The sequence below is a fragment of the Ursus arctos genome, unplaced genomic scaffold (genome assembly GCF_023065955.2).
Source record: "Ursus arctos isolate Adak ecotype North America unplaced genomic scaffold, UrsArc2.0 scaffold_34, whole genome shotgun sequence".
NCBI lineage: Eukaryota > Metazoa > Chordata > Mammalia > Carnivora > Ursidae > Ursus > Ursus arctos.
Window position 1 is genome coordinate 1,815,460 of NW_026623030.1, and position 22,422 is coordinate 1,837,881.

At 54.6% G+C, this 22,422-nt stretch overlaps 2 protein-coding genes across 3 annotated transcripts in view; one reads left to right on the plus strand and one right to left on the minus strand.

Moving 5' to 3' along the window:
• RSPH14 (radial spoke head 14 homolog) overlaps window positions 1-3,601 on the minus strand; it is an 80,091-nt gene extending 76,490 nt beyond the window's left edge. Inside the window, exon 1 of one of the 2 annotated variants that reach the window (XM_026487889.4) lies at window positions 3,443-3,601. The gene's annotated coding sequence lies outside the window, so the exon portion shown is untranslated. The remainder of the gene's footprint in view (window positions 1-3,442) is intronic. The other variant, XM_057306045.1, reaches the window with a different exon arrangement.
• RAB36 (RAB36, member RAS oncogene family) lies at window positions 1,853-18,044 on the plus strand. Its single transcript, XM_057306047.1, has 11 exons — window positions 1,853-2,086; window positions 2,860-2,942; window positions 5,976-6,067; window positions 7,844-7,909; window positions 8,340-8,441; window positions 10,646-10,710; window positions 12,262-12,313; window positions 13,168-13,249; window positions 13,556-13,646; window positions 15,212-15,331; window positions 15,834-18,044. The coding sequence occupies exons 1-11, from the start codon at window positions 2,017-2,019 to the stop codon at window positions 15,896-15,898; spliced, it is 888 nt and encodes a 295-aa protein (XP_057162030.1). The 5' UTR covers window positions 1,853-2,016; the 3' UTR covers window positions 15,899-18,044.
• Window positions 18,045-22,422: the final 4,378 nt, after the last annotated feature.

Genomic DNA, 22,422 nt, shown 5'->3' on the forward strand with positions numbered 1-22,422 from the left:
AATTCACCACCAGAACATTATCAATGCCTGCGTCCTCTTCCCCTATCCCATACCCCATCTTCCTCTCCAAAACTAACTACTCTTTCATTTTGTGATTACACAGCCTTACAAGTGCCTCTGGAGGCCATCTAGCCCACCTGCCTCACTCTTCAAACTAGCTTATAGGAGCTTAATGACTCAGGCCAGCTTTTAAACAGCCATTAATTACAGAAATTAATTTTATAAAATGAGCTCTAGAAGCCAGGTATATGATATTCAGGCACCATTAGATTCAGAACTATGCAGATTAAGATCAACGAATGGTAGGCCACTGCAGGGGGCTGGACTCCAATCAAAGGCCAATGCTACAGCAGAAGTTCTTATGCCATGATTGCCAAGAGGAGGAGGTGTCTGCAGGAAAGACTCGAAGGAGCGAAGCACACCAAAATATATGAAGGCTGACCTGGCAAGGCCAGAGATAGGGGGATGTTATTTATAATCTGTGTTCCAAATCATTTATTCTTATTTGAGTTATTTATTGAACAGGCAATATAGGCACATAGAGGAAAATCTAGAAAGTATGAAAGTAAAATGTCTCCCTCCCACCTCAGTCCCCAGCCAACACGTTGTCCTTACCTGTAGCAACGGCTGGTATCTTTTCAGAGTCAAGCTAAACTAACACAAGTAAATATGATCCATTTACTTTTTATTCTGGCAGCATACTTCAAACAGTGTTCTCTACCTCCTTTTTTAAAATTTAATATTCATTCACTCACTTAACATTCACTAAATGTCTACTATACCCAGGCACTGTTTAGCCCATGCAATACATGGATGAAATAAACACAAACACCCCTGCTCTCCCAGCAGCCAGTGGGGGGAGATAGACAACATAAACAATAAGTTACATAATATGTTAGAAAATAGTAGGTGCCTGGGAGAAACAGAGCAGAATAAGGGGTTGGGAGGATGCTACAATTGTAAATAGGTTGCTTTGGGGAGGCCTCATCTAGAGGTGTTATTTGAGCAAACTTGAAGGGGAAGGAGGGGAGCAATGTGAATATCTGGGGAAAAAGCATTCCAGGCTTAGGGAACAGCTAGTGCAAACACCCCAGTGCCTGGTGGGTTGCAGGAAGGGCAAGGAGGCCAGGCGAGCCTGTGTGGGATGGGGGAATGGGGAGTAAGCGGTAGAAGATGAGAGGAAACAAGGCCAGAGCAAATTACATGAAGCCTCTTGGACCGTTGTAAAGATTTTATTAATCTGAGAGAGATGAGGAGACATTGGACGGTTTGGAGCCAAAGATTGCCACGATCTGACCTGTTTTAACAGGAGGATCCCTGGGGCTGCAGAAATGGGAGTAGGATAGAGGAAAGGGTTGGAGGGAGAGAAGATGATGGCTTGGACAAGGGCAAAACCAGTGGAAGAGGGGGCGATAAGAGGATACTGGACAAAATTTCAGGATAGAATCTACTGAATTTACTGATAAATCAGATACGGGTTGTGAGAAAAAGGAGTCAAGGGATCTTGGAGATCCCTCCATACCAATATATAAAGAAAAACACGAAATATTTAGGTAACCAGAAAAAATCGTATTTAATATTATGAAAATAAATATTTAAACACCTCACATAATCCCTACCCGTTTGTTTAAGCTACCACCCATCCCATAGAAGCTGGGTGCTCCAGTCTTTCCACCCCGCCCCGCCCCTGGCCCCGCCTCCTGGGCTCCCTGCCCCCCGCCCCCGGGGTCCCGGCCCCGCCCCTGGGGCACCGGCCCCACCTCCGGGCCGCCCCGGGCCGCCCAGTCCCTGCCCACCGCCCGCCTGCCGGATCCCGCCCTCGTTACCATGGTGATCGCCAGCGCTAGCGCAGTGTCTTGGAAGCTTCAATGCTCCCCCAAGAGGCTCCGGTTGCTACGGTAACCGCCCTTGACGAACCGCGTGTGGGACTCATTCCGCTGTGAGCCCCGCCCAGACCCCGTCCCTGCCGCCCGGGATTCGTCAGACGCCGGCGGGTCCCGCGTGGCGCTGGTTGCTATGGTGATCGCGGCCACGGGCCGGGCCAGACCAGGCCGCGCAGCTTCTGGAGCCTTTGCAACCTCCGCGGGTGAGTCCGCCGTCCCCTCGATCCCACCCTAGTCCGCTCCGGTGCAGGCACGTCCGGAGGCTCTGGTTCGGAGGGCGCCGCGTGCCCGCCCACCTCCCATAGCCCTAACCGGAACGCCGCGGCCTGCAGCCCCGGGGCCTCTTCGTTTCCTGAGCGCCTGCCCTGGGCCAGGCCCGTGTTGGTCCTGAAGGAGAGCCGGGTCCGATCTGGGAGGACCATAGGCCTGGTTAAGGACTTGGCCAAGGCCACCCTAGTGGGGAGAGGAGGAGGACAGGAGACGCAGGGGTACTGAATAGATGCTAAAGGCCTGGCGCTGGGCACGGTGAAGGGATACCGGGAAACGCCGGTGGGCTGAAACCTGAGGCCCCTGACCCACCCAGAGCCTTCATCCCTCAGAGACCAGGAGCAGAGGACCACCCCAATTCTGCTCCACCACCTGGGCTGGGACGACACACAGCTTGGCTTTTGCGCCATGCCTCACTCACACCCCAGTGATAAGTTCAGAGAGCGACCACTCCTGGTTAGACATCTAGCAGGAGGAGACCCAGGTCTTCCTGACTCCCAGGCAGGGCCGGGAAAGCCTGGTCCCTCCACCCCCACCCCAGCCAGACTGCCTGCAGATGGAAAGAGATGACCTCTGGCCAGTTTCCCTGACAGAGAAAGAGGTGTGGATTAATGTTTAAAGCTACTGAGAGGTTAAGCATAAACTTGAGGATGAGTCCCCCAGGATTTGCACAGCGCCCTAACTCTCTTTCCCCTGGTTGGGTCCACAGGACACTGTAGAAGGATGAGGTCCTCCCTGACGCCTTTGGGACCGCCCGTGAGCCGGGATCGTGTCATCACCAGATTCCCTAAGGTAGAGAATCATTAGCCAGCCCTTTCTGTGTACACTGCTCTCCCAACACCTTGTCCATGCCCACATTTCCCCACCTGCATTCACCACTGGAAACAAAGCAGGAGACTTGGGGAGGTCAGTCCCTCTCTAACAGACCCCGGGAACTTACTAGACTTCTTCAGAAACAGGGAGACTTGGCACTGACTTGTCCCAGGTGGACCAGCAAGTTAAGGGTGACAGCAGGAGACAATGTGGCATGGAGATTAAAGGCACAGACTGCAATCAGGCAGTCCTGGGTGTGAATTCTGACTGTCATGAAACTATGTGACTGTGGGCAAGTTACTCAGCCTCTCAGAGCTGCTGATACACAAGGATAATTCCTCACATTGGGTGCCTGGCCTATGGTGAACGGGAGCTTCCTTACCTGAGTCCTGGTCACTGCTGTGCTCGTTGTTATCATTATTATTATCAAAATAGCACTCTAGTTTCCTGACACCAAATCCAGGGTCCTCTCTCCTTACCGTTCTGCCTTTGGTTCCTGTTGAAAACACCACTCTCTTCCATGTGTATTAAAATCCTGTATTGCATCAGGCGATGCAAATCCGTCCCACCCCTAGAGGGTGCAGTGGGACAATATTTCCCACCATTGCAATGCCCCTGCCTTCTGATCCAGCCTTTCAAGGCCAGGCATTGGAGCGGTTTGTGAAGCCGGTCAGACACAATATAAATGTCCTCCAGGGGACGCTGCTTCAACAGCAAAATGCTACTTCCTGACAGGAGGAAGAATGAGGCTTCCCTTCAGGAGTGGATATGCAGTGAGGGCCAAAGTCAATTAAGTAAAAATGTGAGGAATGGAGCAGTGTGTCTAGCCTACTTCCACGGGTGCAAGAAGGAGAGGGGAGAAAACCAATGTATGTGCTTGTTTATACATGCCAAAAATATCTCTGGAAAGACACAGAAGATCCTGCTCTCAGTGGTTGCCTCCATGTGACTTGGGACAGGCATGGAGGGAAAAATCCTCTCCATGGAGTGACCACTCTGTCTTTTGAATTCTATGCCCAGGCTGGTAAGGAGGAAGGAGGTGACTGCAGACTTTGGGTAATTTGGGCCTGCCGTCATACCTTCTCACCTTTTCTGCCTCTGCACACCCACAGAGAAAGCTGTGGTGCCTCGGACCTGTGGACAGTTCCCCCAGAATTTTCCATCTCAACAGAGACCCAGGCAATTGCTTCCCTAGAGAGCTTGACCGTGGTCACCAGGGATGACGGACACTGAAGTTTAGTGGGCCAAAAGGAAGGGAAGTGTCATCGGCACAAAACAGTTCAGGTCTCGCGGGACAGAGGATTCCATTTACAGAACAGATCGGCAAGGCTCAGAGAGGTGGGGGGGGCTGCCTGGCATCACACAGCTGGGCATGGCAGAGCCAGGGCTTGACCTGAATCTGACTCTAGGGCTCCAACTTTCCCCTACCCTGAGAGGCAGCCTGGGGCATCCGTCATATTTTCATAGAGGGTGAGATTCTCCCCGCTCCTGTCTGCGGCAGTTGATCCTGTATCAGGGCCACACACTTCAGACCTGAAAAATTCATGGTCAGGCGGGGCAAGCCCCTCCCATTACCCTGTGCCTCAGTTTCCCTGTTTCTAAAATCAGCTCACACCCCCTGCCCAGTCTTCCTTACTACATTTCTTCAGTGCATCCAAAATGGTGGGATTCCTTCAATGACCACCATGACCAGGCTGACCCCCAGTTTGAGGCTGACATGAAAGTCGACAGGAAAAAGCAGCCAGCTTTCTCACGAGGCAGCTGACACTGTTCCACACGAGCGTGGGCTGTGAGGCTAAGCTGTTCACCTATGTCACCCATTTGATCCTCCAATGACCACATGAAGAGCTGCTGTTATGAGTGCACTTTACAGATGAGGAAACGGGCTCACTGAGGTGTTGTGACTTGCCCTTTTGTAAAGCTCCTTCCACTGTCCCTGCTGCCTCCAACATGCCTGGAGCTGAAGGGGCGGATGGGCCAGGGCAGAGCCCATCTCAGTGCCTGGGAACTCAGAAGAAACACTACGGCTAGGGGAGGGGGTGGAGCCCTTGTCACAGGGGAGCTTTGGGTCCAAGCAGTGCCCCGAAGGACAGAGCGGGTGGCCTGGGGGACCCCTGCCATATCACGGCAGAGCACACCAACAGCTTCTAACGATGCCCTTCTCCCCACATCCTTACCATGCTCCACCCTCAGCCTCCACCAATCTGAGAGCAAAACCTAGCAGTCACCTTCAGTTTCTTCAAGGTCATCTTTTCCAATTATAAAACAAATGTGTGTTCAACATGTGTTGTGACATCTTAATAGCTGTGAACATTTGTTGAGCACTTAGTATATGCCAGGCTGGGTCTGCACTGATGGCTTTACAAGCATCATTTCATTTTATGCCCCTAGGCTTACGAGGTCTTATAGATGGGGAAATTAAAGTGCAGAGATACTAGACAGCTGCCTGGGATCACACAGCAGCTAAGTGGAGACACAGGTCTTCCTGACCCTGAGGTCATGCTCTTCAACCATAGCCCAGATCTGCCTTCTAAGAACTATGGAAGACCCAAAGAGCGCTCCAGGACATTTTCCATATACATAGATACATACGTTTAAAGCAAAAATGGCATCAAAGATCCACAGAAGGCATGGAAGGATCTTGGAGTTAAAAAGTCCCTTACAGCCCACCCCTCTTCTCACCTGAAGAGGTCCAGAGAGGACAGAGACCTGCCACACACCCACAGCAAGGACGCAGCTGCCCCAGGTGAGACCCCTCTCTGAGTTTCCACCTGGGCCCTTTGGTCTAGCCCGGCCGCTGCTGCTGCTCAGGACTCAAGACCTTGGAGTCTAGGGCCACTGAGGGGTTAGAGGACGGATGTGACAGAGGGGTCAGGGAAAGCTAACGAGGCTGGAGCTTCAAGGCTCAGGAGGGAGGGAATGCTGGGAGGCAAGTGACCACCTCGCTCCCGTGCTTGGTGTTGAAGCTGCCGCTTCACAGGATGAAGTGCCCTTCTGTCTGTCTTTTTCCAGTGGTATACCCCTGAAGCCTGCCTGCAGCTCAAGGAACACTTCCATGGGCAGGTCAGCACCACCTGCCAGCGCAGGAACACAGGGACCGTGGGGTGAGTGACCCCACGACCCAGGGGCACAGGATGTTGGGGGAGGCAGTGGGATGGAGTGAATGCATGGATGAATGTACGAATGAACAAATGAAACGCTTCACACAGACGACACCCGTACAGCCCAGTACGGGCCTGGAGCTGATCAGGACTTTTATCTGGCTTTGCTGTCATAGAGAACGTCTGCTGTAGAGAATGACTTTCCCTTTTCTCAGTAAGTCACGCACATGACTTATCAGCCCGAGGTCTCGGCATATGTCTGCTTCCCGTGTCTGGAATGTCTTTCCTATCCTTCAGCTCACAGTATAGTGTCAGGGGAGTCCTGCACTACCCCCGCTACCCAGCCTGGGCTGGCCCGGGTGCCCCACCTGAGTCCCAAGCACTTATCTCACAGAATTACGAGTTTGCCTCTCTGGATTCCCCACTAGACCTAACCTGTGAGGGCAAGGGCTGTGTCTGTCCTGTTCCCACCTCGGCAGCACCCGGCACCTGGCGCCACCTAGCCCTGCCGGCACAGGGAGCTTGCAAGCAGTTACTCCTCTTAACGCACAGGTACCGGGGCCTCTTTGCCTCTCCTCCTGAGGAGCTCCCGGGTGTCACACAGGTGTGATGAGCTTGCAGTGGAAGCCTGGCTCCAACGTTCCCCAGGTGGTCAGAGTGAGGCCAGACTCAGGTCAGAATGGCCATGGAATGAGAGCAACGGCCACCAGTTAGGGAGGGCCGGTTCCGTGCAAAGTGCTTCACGGATTACCTCTCTGACCCTTCACAACTGCTCTGGGAGGTGAGAAACTGAGGCACAGTAGGTGCTCCCATAATACCTCGGCAGTACCTTTATTCCTTCATCTGGGAAATGGAGTCAGGTCCATCCTGCTCCGGGACCAAAGGCCACCTGGGAACAGAGGATACACAGCCTCTGTGTCCCCAGACATGGCCAGGGGAGGTGTACCAGGTCACCAGGTGACAGGGGTGCCTCCTTGCTGTCTGCAGGCAAAGGAAGTACCTGGTCAGATGTTTGCCCATTGAGCTCCTTTAGCATGAGCTGCAGAAACTTCCACCCAGTCCCAGGCATGCTCTGCAGGAAGTGCAGGATACACTCCGGGTGGGGTCATGGCTGCTCTCAGTGAGCAAGGTCCCCTGGAGAACCCAAGAACCTCACAGCCAGTTTACCTCAAGCCATAGCCCAGAGCTGAGTGCTGGCCTGAGTCCTGTCCACGGCTCACCTCTTGGGGCCTGTGTGGCCCTTGCAGACACCTCCAAGGCAGTTGGTGACAGTGGTGTCCCGGTCAGGGAGTACCTGCTTGCAAAAAGCACGAGCCCGTGCAGCCCCAGGCGTGGCTAGGAGGGGCAGTGGCTCTGACCCCGTGCCTGTACCCCTGCACGTTGACGCTGCGTCTGCACCCTCAGCTCCAGGTTCCTTACTGCGTGCGCCCCCAGCTTGGACGTAGCCCCACCTGAGTCTCCTCCCTCTACTCCGTCAGCCCAAGACAGCCTCCCATCATGCCCAGTTCTAATCCTCACAACAGGGCTTGGGCCCAGTGGGGTCAAGAGCATATAGCTCCAGAGACAGCAGAGTCCCCAGAAGAAATGCAGGCCCTCCTGCCCTCCCCTCTGAGTGCCAGGGATGGGGACAGACATCCCAGAGTGTCTCAGCAGGTACCCTGTCCCCCGTCAAGGATTGATCCATGGCTTATGAGTGGGGAGCTCAGGGAAGGAAGGGGCTGTGTGTGTGAAGATGCTCCGTGACCATGCTTGCAAGCAACACAACCGTATCCCTCCCAGGCTGCGACTTTCCAAGGTGGTTGTCGTTGGCGATCTCTACGTGGGCAAGACCAGCCTCATCCACAGGTGCGCCTGCTGGCCACACCTCCCAGCACTGGTTGTCACACCTTCACCTGGGAGGCCCAGTTCACATTGTCCTGGTCAAAACTGTGTGGCTGCTGGGAACCACACCTCAGAGGGGTACAAGGCATTGGGGAGTAGCAGGTCGGGCGGAGGGGTGCAGCGTCCTAGGACCCTGACATTCATGTCACCATCCCCCAGGACCATGGGCTCACACCTCACTGGTTCTGACCTGCAGCATTGCCTTCCGGGCTGCTACAGCCCTTCTTCCCCAACACAGTTCTTGTCGGCAGCTCCGTCTGTCTGTTATCTATCTTCGGGGACCATCATGTCCTTATATTCCCTGTGGGTGGACTTTTTGTTGCCTGCAGACGTTGACTGTCGTGAGCAAAGCTTGCACACACAGCCTCTCTGATGATTTCCTCGATTCCCACAGGTTTTGCAAGAATGTCTTTGACCGTGACTACAAGGCCACCATCGGGGTGGACTTTGAAATTGAGCGCTTTGAGATCGGTGGGATTCCCTACAGCCTGCAGATGTAAGTCACCATTGTGTCACACCGTTTCCCATGTGGCTCACGGGTGGGCTTTGCAGAGGGAGACCCACGGGGAAAGCCTTGGTGAGCCCCTTCTGGACTGTGCCCTGTAGTATTCAGTGAGGACCTGTCTGGACAAACAGGAATGGTTGAATGAGACTGGGCTTTTCCAGTTCCCCAAAGCCCTATACTCCCCCAGTCCCCATGAGCATCTCACGTTGGTCATCAGACCTGGGAAAGTCCCCACGGCCCGATGTGCCCACCCACCCTCATCCTCCCCTGATGCCCACCCCTCGCTTTCTGGCTCCGGGTCTGCCCCAGCCTGCCTGGCCCTCGGTGACCCCTCTCACCAGGCCAGCAGGTGGTCTCTGGCAAGTCATTTCAGACCTCTGAGCATCTGTCTCATCTGGAAAGTGGAGCCCAAAGTGATCCCTGCGTGCCAGGGTCTGGTGGAGGCCACCTTCCTCAGGCTTGATGCACCCCACTCATCCTCACCCCTCTGCCCTCACTCACTCTCCCTATCTCTCTCCCTCTGTCTGCTACCCTGCCAGACCTCATGTCTCTGCCTCTTGATGGCCCACTGGCTTCAGCCCCTCCCCTCTAATTTCCCTCAGAACAGCCCAGAGTCTCTCCCCCAGGCTCATACTTTCCTACCAGAGCTCTGGACATTGCCATCCCTCTTCTCTGGCACCTAGAGGATACTGCAGGTCTATCTGTGTCACCAGCCCTACCCTCTCTTGTGTGACTTGTCACCCTTCCAGGCTCTCCTGTGTGGCCCCCTCCCTTTCCTAGGCTCTCTGCCCAGCTGCCCCTACACCCCTCTTGCTTGCTGCCTCTGTCCTGGTCCCCTTCTCCTTTCTTTCTCCCTGGGGTCACACCTGCTCCTCTCGTTTCATTCCTCAATCCTCTAAGCTCTGCTTGGGCTTAGCCTTGGGATCCGTGGTCATCAGGATGGACTCACCCTCTCGTGGACCTCAGCTCCTAACTCCATCATGATAATGCCCACTTCTCTGAGGACAGCCCTAGTGTAGTCTTAGAGCCAGATGGCACTGCCAAATCTTGCCTGAGGGAGAGTACAGGGCCAGACCAGAGCAGAAGAGGCTGTGAAAATTCAGGGCTGTAGGACCAAGGGGCTCTGGAGCCAGGAGAGCTGAGGAGCACAGAGCTGATGGGACAGCCTAGGTGGAGCCAGGCAGAGAACAGGCCATCGGCCTTATCTAACTAGAACAGAGATGCTGTCCTGGCTTGCCTTCTCATTGTCCCTACATTGAGGCCACTGCTGGCTACCCAGTTGGCCCCACCTCCACCCTCCCAGCTTCCCACCCAGCGTCATCTTCAGAAGCGAAAGACAATATGAATGATTGAATGACAGAATAGAGCCAAAAAGTTCTGCATCATGCTGAATCACTTTAAAAAATTTCAAACCGTTGAGATGTTATTCACAGCTTGTCAACTTTTCCATTTACGGAAGAAAGTTAAATTTTGATCTGTTAATTTTAAAAAGGAATGGATTTTCAGACTCAGCCCTTCACATTGACCACCCGGTTCTAAACCAGAGCAAGTAGATCTCAGTATGTGTGTCCCCCTGTCCTATACTTTGCCGATGGCAGACATCATTAATTGATTGTTGCATTCTTTTCCTTAGAGCCAGGGCTCCACTTCTCCAGAGAGCCAGAGCTAACTGATCAGAATCACCCACGAGATACAAACCACGTCCCTGTTAGACACTCCCACCCCCCACCCAGGGACTGAGCGTCCCTTCTGCTGCAGTCAGAACGTGGAGCCAGGGCCCAGCCACACGCGAGCAAGTGGCAGAGCCTCCGGCTCCCAGCCTGGAGCGCCAGTCCCTTTCACGGGGCCTCGTCTACAGGCGGACTTCCACCATCTTCAGAGCGAGCACATCAGGGAGCATATCCTCTTTTTTAATGGCACTGTCCAAAGGGACTGAGCTGCAACTCCATTCATCTAGGCAGTGAACTAGGGCATGCCCCTCCCCCACAGGCATGGTGACTCCAGCCAGGGAATTCCCCCATGGGGCACCTTAGGAAGGAATCATGAGGAATTGCGGGGCAGGGACCAGTGGCCGGTAGTTGGCACAGGCCCTCGGGCCTGCCTGCCCACAGCCCCACCAGCCTTCTGGCTCAGACCACTGCAATTGCTTAATCTGCCACCTCTCTTTTTCCCTTTCTGTCTCTGCCACCACACAGCTGGGACACAGCAGGGCAGGAGAAGTTCAAGTGCATTGCATCTGCCTACTACCGGGGTGCCCAGGGTGAGCATCCGGGTGATAGCAATGGCGGGGCCCTCAGCCACGTACAACAGGAGGCTCCCACTGGGCTCCTAACAGGAAGCCAGGTCCTCTGCACAAGCACCAGCTCTGCCCTCCAAGAACCACTGAGAAAACGTCTGGCCAGTCCTCGGGGATGAGGAGACTGCCTTCCAGCCAGCCGGGCCTGGGGTTGGCCTCAGTGGTCACACCCTTCAGGGGCCCTGTGCTGGTGGCTGCTCCCTGGGAGTCTCAGCCACAGTTTCGGCTCTGAAGGGTGCGCAGAGGGGGAGGTGCATGTCCAGAAACCCCAGGAAAATAGAGCAGAGTCGACTCCTGGAGGAGGTGCGAGGAGGTGAGGCTGGAGGGGAGGAGTGGAAGGGCCACAGGAGGACTGTACCTGCCAGTGGGGGCGTAGTGGGAGTGGTCCAGGCACTGGGCAGGCCTCCCGGTCAGCAGGCGGCAGCACAAGCTCCCCACTCCAACCCCAGCTTCCCAGGGGTTTCAATGGCAGACACGAGAACCGTTCACAGTATCCAAAACCAGGCTCAAGATGAGGCCCAGTTATGTCTACTCGATACTGATAAAAAGAAATCATAACATTGACATCTGAGATTTGATAAAAAGCAAAACCAGGAAATAAACCATGAGCACCTTGGTTTGGGTTGGAGTTCCAGCTCTGGCCCATCTTCTCAGGGGGGTGAGAATGAGGTGTTAGGCACCTGGCACAACACTGGGAACTGCAGCCCAGCCCGCCACCATCGCCATTCTCAGTATCCTCCTTTGCTTCATTCCCCTCTGCTTCAGGGGGCCTCCTGCAGCCTTCAGCCAAGCTGCAGGGGAAGGTTCTGCATGGCCCTGCTCACACCCCCAGGCCCAGTAGAGAGCAGGCCTTTCTGGAATATCCTCCACATAGGACTCCCCTCAGAACTCCATGGGGCCCTGGACACCGTGGATACCACAGAACCTGGGCAGGGCCAGTGATGAGAATTTTCCTGCTCCTCAGAAAGTATTGCCCTAAAGCTGGTCGTTGCTAATTGTCCTCATAGCCATGGCTGCCATTGGTCGAAATTCCTGTGTCAGGCCCTAGACCAGAGCTTGTAAAAATAGCTGTTCTTGCTGAAACCTCACAGCACCCCTGAGAGCCTGAGGTATCGTTCTCACCTTTCACAGACGGGGGCACAGGCTCTCAGCAGTTAAGGCCCTCACCTGAGCTCCCTTGGCTGTAAGTGGCAGAGGGGAGATTTGAAGACAGAAGCCCGTGAGCTCATCTTGCTTCCCTGGATATCCCCTGGGTCTGGGCCTCTGGGTATGGGTCGGAGAGGGTGGTGGGTGGGTAGGTCCCAAGCGGCAGCCATGGGGTGTCTCCTTCCCAGCCTCCATAGTGGGGACCAGGACTGATTGCCTGGGGGGCCACCCCAGCAGTTCTGTGGGAGCCAGGCTCCTCTCTGGTTCTCTTGGGGAGCAGGGAGATGCCTGAGGGGAGCCCCTCCTTGTACAGCATGTTTGTCTCACCTGCTGCTAACTGACTCTCGGCTTCTCCCTTTTTGTGTCCAGTGATCATCACAGCCTTTGACCTCACTGATGTGCAGACTCTGGAGCACACCAGGCAAGTCTGGGACTCTGTGGCCCCTGTGGTCCCCTTGGATTAGGGATCGCCCATGAGCTGGGCCCCCTGTGGGAGGTGCAAGGGACCAAACTTGCTCGTCAGAACTGACTGCCACAGGCCACTTACTGTCCAATTGCCATATTATCCCTTAAGATTTGCACCCATCTGCTGAAGGTGGGACCGGCTCAGGGTACACAGCCAGCCCCGTCATACAGGGGCTGGCACTCAGGAGGGCCTGCATTTGCTTTAAAGCTCTGCTGTCACCATCTTGAAAGTTTTAATCATTACTGCATGAGGGACCTCACATTTTCACTTTGCCCTGGGTCCTACAAATTATGTGTATCCAGTCCTGTCTGAAGGGACAGCACTTGCTATCTTGGGCAGAGACCTGATCAAGAGAGCTGGTAACATGACCAATTCTGGGAGGTTATCTGCTTCTGCTGGGAATCATCCAGTTAATGGACCAAAGTCCTCTTCACCTCTCTTTGGTTTAGGGCATTCACATCCCGCATCTCCCAAGTCCAGTGGGGGGGCGGTGATTGTTCAAGTTGATGATAGGGCAGGACTCCCCCAAGGTGACACAGGGTGAGGGCAGAGCCAGGGTAGGGTCCTTACCCGCCCTGACCAGTGCTTTTGTGTCCCCACCCACCTGCAGTCCAGCCAGGGCCCAGCTGGTGGCAGGACCAGCAGCCCACTCAGCCAGCTGGGGTCTAGGTACCCTCCCTGCAACTCAAGGCTCAGTGCTCCCAGCCCTGGGGCAGACCTGGGACTGTACCCCATCCCCTGGTCTTCCTCGGACCTCTCTAGGTGGATGGATGCTATCTCTCAGCCTGTCTCCCCTCTGTGCATTCCAGACAGTGGCTGGAGGATGCACTAAGGGAGAATGAGCCTGGCTCCTGCTTCGTGTTCCTCGTGGGAACCAAGAAAGACCTTCTGGTGAGCACACCAGAGCTAGAGGCTTGGGATGGCCCTCGGGAAAATGCAGCCACTTTCAGCCCAAGCTTGGAGAATGGAGGGTGGTGCTGATGTGCTTAGATAGGGACTGGAAGACCCAAGAGCTGAAAGTTAGGGGCACCTATACTTGTCTTGTCAGAGAGAGACCACTGGGATCTCACCCCTAGGGAAGGTGTACCCCGCCCGTGCACTGAGGATGCCCATCCCAGGGTGAGATGGGGAGGGAGGAGGCACGGGGGAAGCGCAGGAGCGCCCAGAAAGCTGGGTCAGGAGGGCTGCTTCTCCCAGTCAGGGGCTGCGTGTGCACAGGCAGAAGTGGAGGCTGTGCGTCTGGCCAACGAGATGCAGGCCGAGTACTGGTCGGTGTCAGCTAAGACAGGTGAGTGGGTGCAGGGCTATTGCCCCAGTGGGTGCGGGAAGTTTCCTTTGGTGGCTCTATGGCATGCTTGAATCATAGCCAGCTGAGCTGGTGACCATGCAGGGCCTTCCACTGCCTGCGAGGAGTCTCCTCAGCTCCAGAGGGAGACCGGGAGCCCTCCCCCATGGTAAACAGATTTGTGGGCGCGTTCTCTAAAGCATCTCCCTCCCTCCTTGAGGCAGATCCATTTTATCCCTGTGAGGCCACTTCCAGGGTCACAGGGAGGAAGCAGCAGGGCTGGGGTTGGAACACAGCCTCACCTGTAAGCACTGTACCATCCTGCCCCCCCATCCCAAGGTAGTTGGGTAAGAGGCACCTCTTGGCTGGCGCATAGAAGGGTCCAGTAACTGGGGGCTCCCATCCCTTCCCTGGGTGTTACCATGGAAGACACTGCAACATTGCTTGTGGCCCCCTGGCCCTCATCCATATCCCACCAGTCTGTCCTCCATCCACATGGGGCCCCTGGCCACACTGAGCCCCCAGCCCCTGAGCTGCCCTCACCCATGGGCTACTCCCTGGCAAGATGCCTGACGTCTCAGCCTCAGTATCCTCATCTGGGAAATGGGATGATGCTGTCCATCTCATTTCATTTTTACTGTGAAAATGTTTTAAAATACAAAAGCCTTGTGTATTCACTGAGGGAAAATTAGAAAATAAAGAGAAGCAAAGGACATACTTAAAAAACACAGGTTGTTGGGGGGGGGGGGGTGACATGAAATACCATCAGTGCTTGGCTCATAGAAGGCCCCAGCGGCTCTGGAGACTCTGGAATTATGCCTTGTGGTCCTTGCCTCGAGTAAGGGGCCACAGTAAACATCTGGCCAGGGACTAGGGGAGGCAAGGATGGGAGTACCAAGGGTAGGCACCACAGGGGGGAACACAACCTCGACTCCAACACAGATAAAAGCATGGCAGTGCCCGTACCCAGTTCCCTCTGCTTCTTCCTGACAACATCCACCGTGCCCTATGCCCCCCCCCCCCTTAGAGTAACAGAAGATTCACTGAGAATTCCCTATGGGCCAAGCAGGATTCCCTTGTGCAGTTGTATGGGTTGTGAGCTGCACAAGGGCAGTGCACATGTCGGCGGCTGGAACCTAGCCCTGTGCCCAGTTGGCTGGCCTTCTCCACCTGAAGGAGGATGCACAAAGGGTCTGTGTGGGAGTTGACAGCACATTAATCCTCACAGCTGCCCACTGGACAGGTGCTCAGAAGTGACAGGAAAGCAGACACCCTTCTGATCTCCACACATCCTGGTGCCAGGCCCACAGGAGATGCTCAGTGGTGATTGATTGGAAGAGTAGATGCTGGGAAACCAAGGCTCAGAGATTTGAGGGAGCTGCCAGGACGGGGGGTCCCCAGAGCCCCCAGAGGTGGGAAGCCAGGCCAGCTAACCCCATCCCTTACACTGTGCCACCCCAGTCAGCCCCATAGGTGGGCTTCCCAGGCTCCCACACCCGCTGGCTCCCAAATTCGTCTGCGGGTAAGGCCCGAGGCGACAGGGTCAGGGCTGTGTCTTGGGCCCACAGGGGAGAATGTGAAGGCGTTCTTCAGCCGCGTCGCTGCCCTGGCATTCGAGCAGTCAGTTCTACAGGACCTGGAGAGGAGGAGCAGTGCCCGGCTCCAAGTCGGCGATGGAGACCTCATCCGTGCGTACAGACAGCAGGGCCGGGGCTGGGGAGCAGGCCTGCAGCCGAAAACCCGCGTCCACCAGCCTCCCGTCCCAAGAGGCCACTCCCTTAACTTGTCCTCCTGTGCTGGCCTCTCTGGGGTACCCTTTTTGTCATTACTCTGATGTCAGGCCCTCAGCCTCCCTGACCCTGCCTGCCAGCTTCGACTCGCTCCCTGGCTCTCTTTGCCCTCCCGGCAGCTTCCTCGTGAGCCTGGCTGGACATCCCCAGCTGTGGGGATGTGTCCTGGCTTTGCCTGTCCTAGTCTGTGTCTTTCCCCACGCTGTTCCACCATCTGGAATATATCCTAGGCCTCTTGGCCTGTGCCAGGTCACCAAGGCCTTGACTGAGAAGCCTGGAAGGCCAAGCTCAGCTCTGACCAGCAGAGACACCAGAGGGTGCCAGTGGCAGGGGAGGGAGGCTGCCCTGTGTCAGCTGTAGGTGCTTAGTTGATGCCACGTGCCTACTCCCATCCTTACAGGCATGGAGGGGAGTCCCCCCGAGACCCAGGAGAGCACGACATCCTCCAGCCTAGGTTGCTGCTAGCTGGGGCCTGCACCGGAAGCCTCTACTCCCTGCACACGCATGGCCAGTGCCTTCTATGACCATGGAGGGGTGACATGAAGCCATCCGTGTCTGCCCACCTACCATGCTGAGCCCCAGAGCTCAGCCCCTTCTCTTTAGCAAGTGGGAGCCAGGAAAGGCCCGCTCTGGCTGCCGGAACCCCCCACTGTCCCACAGGTGGGTGCACTGCGGTGATCATCCAGAAGCCACCTACAGAGTCACCAGACATCCCCCCTGGCCTTGAGAGGCCTCAGAACTGCAGACACAAGACGCTGGTGCCCCATGGCCCTCCTCTCTCGTCCTCGGCACATGTTAGCTGATCACGTAGGCACTCTGCCAGCTTTCCTGGGTCAGCCTCAGGACCCTTCTCTTCTCAGTGGTCCAGGCAAGCGGGACTTGTCAAAGCCAGCATGTGAGGGAAAACCCACCTGTCATCCCTGCTTGGGACTCTTCTGTAATCAACAGGACTCGCAGCTCACTGTCCACTGTCCCTCTGCCACAGACTTGTGGGCTCCTGAGCAGCCTTGCTCCTCCTCCAGACAAGAGTGTCTCTCAGGCCCCTTCTGGCCGAGGGTCATCTTTGCCTCCTCCTTGATCCCTGGGATTCTATCCTGTTGGTCAGTGGCTGAAGACGGGCAGAACAGGCCATTCATGCCCTCTGGCCTGGCTGGACAATGAATTTCCCAAGCTGTGCTATGGGAAGAAGGTTGCCCAGCTGTCCCGGGGGTGAATTACTGCTCCATCCCTTGTGCACGGCACTGCCCTGCGGTTACCAGCAGTAGTCACCCCAGACGCTGCTGGGCTGATGCCTGTGCTTGCCCCCGCCGCCCCTCTCTCCCTCTGGCCTGCACAGGAAGGGCCTGGAGAACAAGAAAATGCTAGGTGCGTGCCTCTCAGGACCTTTGTGGTGGCATCCATGGCTCCTTGGAGGACATCAGAGGCCCTCCAGAGACTAGCAAGCAAGCTCCTCCTCTATACCACCCCATCGTGCACACCCAGAACAGGCAGAACAGGCCGGGCATCCCCTGCCCGGCTCCCACCCAGAGTGCCCGCTCTCTCTGTGCCCTCGTGTTGCTCCTCTGCGGGGGCTATGAACTACCCCCACCTGCCCCACACCCCTACTCCTCCCCGCCCACCCCGTTCCACGAGCAGGTGGGCACATCTGGGCATATCCTACCTGCTCCTCTCAGATGGAGAGCATGTTGCAAACAGCTGTTCGGTCAGTGCCCCACACAGTGCCTGGCACACTGCGCGCCCAGTGCATGCTGGTTGGCTGACAGCAACTGCCGGATGCTGGTTGGGGAGGAACACCGGCCTCTTTTTCTGTTCAGTCTCCCTTCACCACATTTGAGCTCTAATTTTTTACAGATATAAAACACTTCATATAAATCACTCTTACAGGAATTATGCACGTGCTTATTGTAAACCAAAACAAGAAACTACAAGGTTTTGTATACAGAGTGAAAACCCCCCTCCTGTGCTTAGAAGTAAGTGTTGTTAACAGCTGTAGGAGTCCTTCCAGACTATTCCTCTGCAGCACAGCCATGTGTGTTTTCTCGTTTGCTGTTAGACCAGAATGACCTCTCACCACTCATGCTGCCCGGCAGCCTGTCTTCTGGTTGACCTGCAGGAGCCCTCTGTCCACCCAGAGCCGACATGTTCCTTTAGCAACTGCCAGGTTTCCTTCAGGTGATGGACCAGAGTCCAAGTGCCCTGCCCCCTGAGTGGGACGTGAGGTTTGTGTCCAGCTTCTAGCTTTTACCAAAGGTACTGCAGCGACCATCCTTGTAGTTATAGTTTCCCGAAGAGAACTTGCTGGCTTTCTGAGGACTGGTGGCCCAGCTTGGTCTACTAGACACAATCTTGGCGGGGGGCGGGGGGGGGGGGGCAGGCTGCGTTAGGACCAGGTTTGTGGCACACAGCAGAAAGTGTCATGGGATAGAGGAGCCCGGCCACGGTGGGTGGGCTGGCACTCTCCCAACGGCTCCCTGCCCTCACCCCTCAGGCCCTGGGATTGGGGGGGTGATAATGATGTCTTGGTAATAGCTCCTCTGCTAGAACCAGTGTCTCTGTGCACCCACTCTCTGTAAGTAGCCCTTTATTAAAGTCGCCCCATGTTGCCCACCGTGCATGCTTAGCTTTTTCCCACCAGCTGATACGGAGTCTCTTCTGTCAGAATCCATGAGTCAACAAAGACATTCTCTTCAAACACCTCAAAATTTAGCTGTCATTTCTGGGGCAGAGACCCAGGACCAGATGCAAATGGTTCAGAAGAGGCTTGTCCCTCAGCCATATGTCCCTGCCAAGCAGCCTCGTCCATGGGACACTGTCCCTTATGTGTCTATCCCCCAGTCAGGTGATCCCAGTGCCTTGTCACTCAGGGTTGTGACCCCAAAAAGAGGTTTATTCACGTGGCCCCAACCACACCCAGCCCTCCTCAGGGTCCTCAGCAGAGCCAGGAAATGAGTTTATCAATCCCCTCCTCTGTCACCCCTTCCTCCCTGAGCCCCCACAGTTTTAGTGGTCCCCAGCTCTGCAGTCATGTGACCTGTGATGAAGACTCCCCAGTGACCCAGAGCCAGAGCGGGGCACTTGCTCCTAGCCTCCTTCCTCTTGTGCCCTGGGCACCAACTTGCCTCCCCCTGCCCCTAGCCTCTCTTTGGGCCCCTAGATTGTAGGAGAGGCCAAGGATCTATTCGACTCTGATTTCAGCAGGAGGGTGAGATGGGAGCCGCCCCCAGATGAACCAGAGAGACCCAGGGTGTCTTGAGCAGCCAGACCCAAGGCTACCCGAGATCTGGGTAACTGGAGCAGAGAAACGGACAGAGGGTCACTTACATTCACACAGATGAGAATTAGTGTACCCGGGAAGGTCTGGTTCACAAGGAGTTCCAAGCCTGCAGGGGGGACATGGTGACCACAGAGGCCCAGAGTGGTGACCGAGAGAAGGCAAGGGGTGAGGGGGAGCCTTCAGAAGAAGCAGCACACAGCTCAGGGAGGGCCCTCCTCTTCTGAGGGAGAAGGGGCTCCTGAAGACTGGGGGGGCCTGGGTCCACTGTCATCCAAGAAGCCCATGACTTCGGTGCTGCCCCGAGATGAGACCCCCTCCCAGCAGCTCCTGGGCTCCTCTACCATCTGCTGTGGCCTCCCCATGTCATCTCCCATATGTCAGGCCTTCCCCTGAGGGAAGTTGATCGGCAGACGGGAAATGTGGCTGTCATACCGCCTCTGCCTCTCTCCAGGCAGCCCAGATCCTTCCCAGCCTCCACCCCCACATCCAGACGCCTACCTAGCATTCAGGACCACCAGCCACCTGTCTGAGCCTGCCCCCCAGCCTGCTGTCTACAGGCCCTTTGCTCTGCTTGCTCCCCACCCTGTCTTCAGGGACACATGGTGGGTGTTCTGGGAAGCAAAGCAGCCCCAGGGCTCTCTTGTGCCCCATACGTGGGTGGTACCCCCTGGCCTGAGGGTGCTCTGGGCCTCTGACCACTGGAAGCCACAGCCTGGACCATCTCACATGCCTATCCTTCAGGAACAAGCTCATCTTGCCCCTGCCCCTTCCCTCTCTGTGAAGGCTGGAAATGGCAGCCAGGCCCCCCCCTGCAGGGATTCCCTGGCTGTAGGGGCCTCATCAATAATTGATTCTGCAGAAGGCAGGTGGAGTTAGAGCTGAGGGGGGCCTGGAAGGAAAGGCCCACATACTCACTCATTCAGAACCCTTGGCAGAGGCCGTCCCATGGAAATCCCTGCTCCCCACTCCGGGCCTGGAGCTGGCCCCCTGGAGAAGGTGCCCAGCACGGCACAAGCAAGCAGACTGAAGAAAGCTGTATTGATCGCCCTAGTTTTCTGATCTTGCCTGTAGCTCCCTGGGGCTGACAGATGATGACAGATGACAGATGGGGGTCACATGGCCACATCCTGCTTGAAGGGAGCCCTCTGGCCTCCAGGCCCCAAAGTGGGTAGGGATGAGGGTACAGACAGGGGAAGGAAAGAGCAAGAAAAGGCCCAGATATTCAAGTTGGTCTTAGGTACATCTTCAGGCAAAAAGCCATGCTGACTTTATAATGCCATATCTGATAATCCCACAGTGGTCAGGAATACCAATTTGGGACTTGGGCAGGCTGGGCTCAAGTCTGCACCTCTCCCCCTTACTGCTGTGTGACTAAGGGGTCACTCCCTCTCTCAGCTTTTTTCTCTGCCTCCTGCCAGGATGATAGCTGTGAGGGGGGAAGCAAGTCACATCAGTGGAGCCCCTAGCCCCAGGCTGGGTAGCTGGCAAGGGCTGGGTGGATGGAAGACCGTGCAACTCCCATGAGCCATGCCACTGCCCCCACCTACACAGTGCCTTTGCGTTAATTAGAAAAAGGTACCCATGCACTTCCTTAAAGAGTTAAACTTAGAATTGCCGTTCCTAAGAATATTCGCCAAAGAATTGAAAACAAGGACTCAAGCAAATACATGTACACACATGTTCAGAGCAGCATTATTCATACGAGCCAAATGTCCATCAACAGATGAATGGGTAAACAGAATGTGGCCTATCCATACAATGGAATATCATTCAGTCTTAAAAAGGAACGAAGTACTGACATATGCTACAATGTGGTTGAACCTTGAAAACCCTATGCTAGATCAAAGAAGCCAAACACAAAAGGCCACATATTATTTGAATCCATTAATATGAAATGTCCAGAATAGGTAAATCTGTATGGACAGAAAGGAAATTAGTGGTTGTCAGGGGCTGGAAGGAGGGAGAAATGGGGAGCCACTGCTTAATGGGTGTGGCGTTTCCTTTTGGGTTTTGTAGTGATGAAAAAATATATATATATTGGTGAGGGGCAGAGGGAGAGGGAGAGAGAGAATCCCAACCAGGGTCCATGGCAAAGACTGACATGGGGCTTGATCCCACAACCTTGAGATCAAGACCTGAGCTGAAATCAAGAGTCAGATGCTTAACCAACTGAGCCACCCAGGCATCCAGTTATGAAAATATTTTTGAACTAGATACAAGCTGTATGGTTGCACAACACTGTGAGTAGACTAAATCTCTCTAAACTGTTCACTTTATTTTTTTTTAAGATTTTATTTATTTGACAGAGAGAGAGACAGCCAGCGAGAGAGGGAACACAAGCAGGGGGAGTGGGAGAGGGAGAAGCAGGCTCCCAGCGGAGGAGCCTGATGTGGGGCTCGATCCCACAACGCCAGGATCACGCCCTGAGCCGAAGGCAGACGCTTAACCGCTGTGCCACCCAGGCACCCCCGAACTGTTCACTTTAAAATGGTTAATTTTGTTATGTGAATTTCACCTCAATTTAAAAATAGCACTTCTTGCTCATGGCATTTGATATTCATATGTTAGAAAACTGCTGTTATGAACGGATTTTGTGAGAAAAGACACCTTTTTACAATTTCTATCACTACCAATATTCATATCTACCAGGTCTAAGTTGGGAACCATGATCCCTTTGATGTGTGCCCTTGTGCAGTGCACATCCTGTCTAACCGTAGCTGGTAGACCTGCTCAGGAAGTCCCCAAGGGAAGGGGTGGCCAGTCCATTTTACAATGAACAAATGGAAATTTCCTGGTTTCAGACTAGCGGCGTCTTCTGACTTCAGAATGACACAAAGAACATAGGCTATGAAGCTGGAAGATGGTCTCAAGCCTGCCCGCAGCTGAAAGGCTGGGTGACATGCAAACATGTCTTCATCTGTGGAGTGGGGGTGAATCCCCGGGCTCATGTGAGCATTCAAAGAGATGCTAGAAAAATGCTCACCCCTCAGTGAGCAGGACTGGGGGCTCCTTCCCCCCAGGCTGGGGACCCAAGGGCTGGCGCAATTTATCCTCTACGATTTTTGCTATTTAATAGAACAGCTTTAATAAGATATAATTTACATACCATACAATTCACCTATTTCGAGCATATAATGGAACAGTTTTTAGTATATTCACAAAGTTGTGCAAAACCTAGAACCACTATCTAGTTCTAGGACATTTCTAAAAAGAAATTCAACGACCTTTAACAGTCATTCCCCATTCCTCCCACCCTCTTATCCCCGGCAACCACCAACCTACTTTCTATTTCTATAGATAAGTCCATTCTGGACGTTTCATATAAATGGAATCATACAGTATGTGGCCTTTTATGACTGGTTTCTTTCACTTAGCAGAAGTTTTTCAAGGTTCATCCATGTTGTAGTATCAGTACTGCATTCTTTTTTGTGGCCAAATAATATTCCATTGTATGGATGTACGGCTTTCTGAGTCACCATTCATTTGTTGATGGACATTGGGTTGTTTCCACTGCCGGTTTGAACAGACTGGAAGTTGTGCATTCTGTCCAGCAGAGGCAGCTGTTGGGTCCCAGCCTCTTCTTCCAGCAAAGGGAAGGAGCAGCCTTGGGGAGGGGTTTGCCAGCATCTCTCTCAGGGTTCGCAGATGGCTGAGGGTGCCCGAGAGTGTGTGTGTTTGATTTTTTTTTAACATGGTAACTGTTTTATGTATGTTT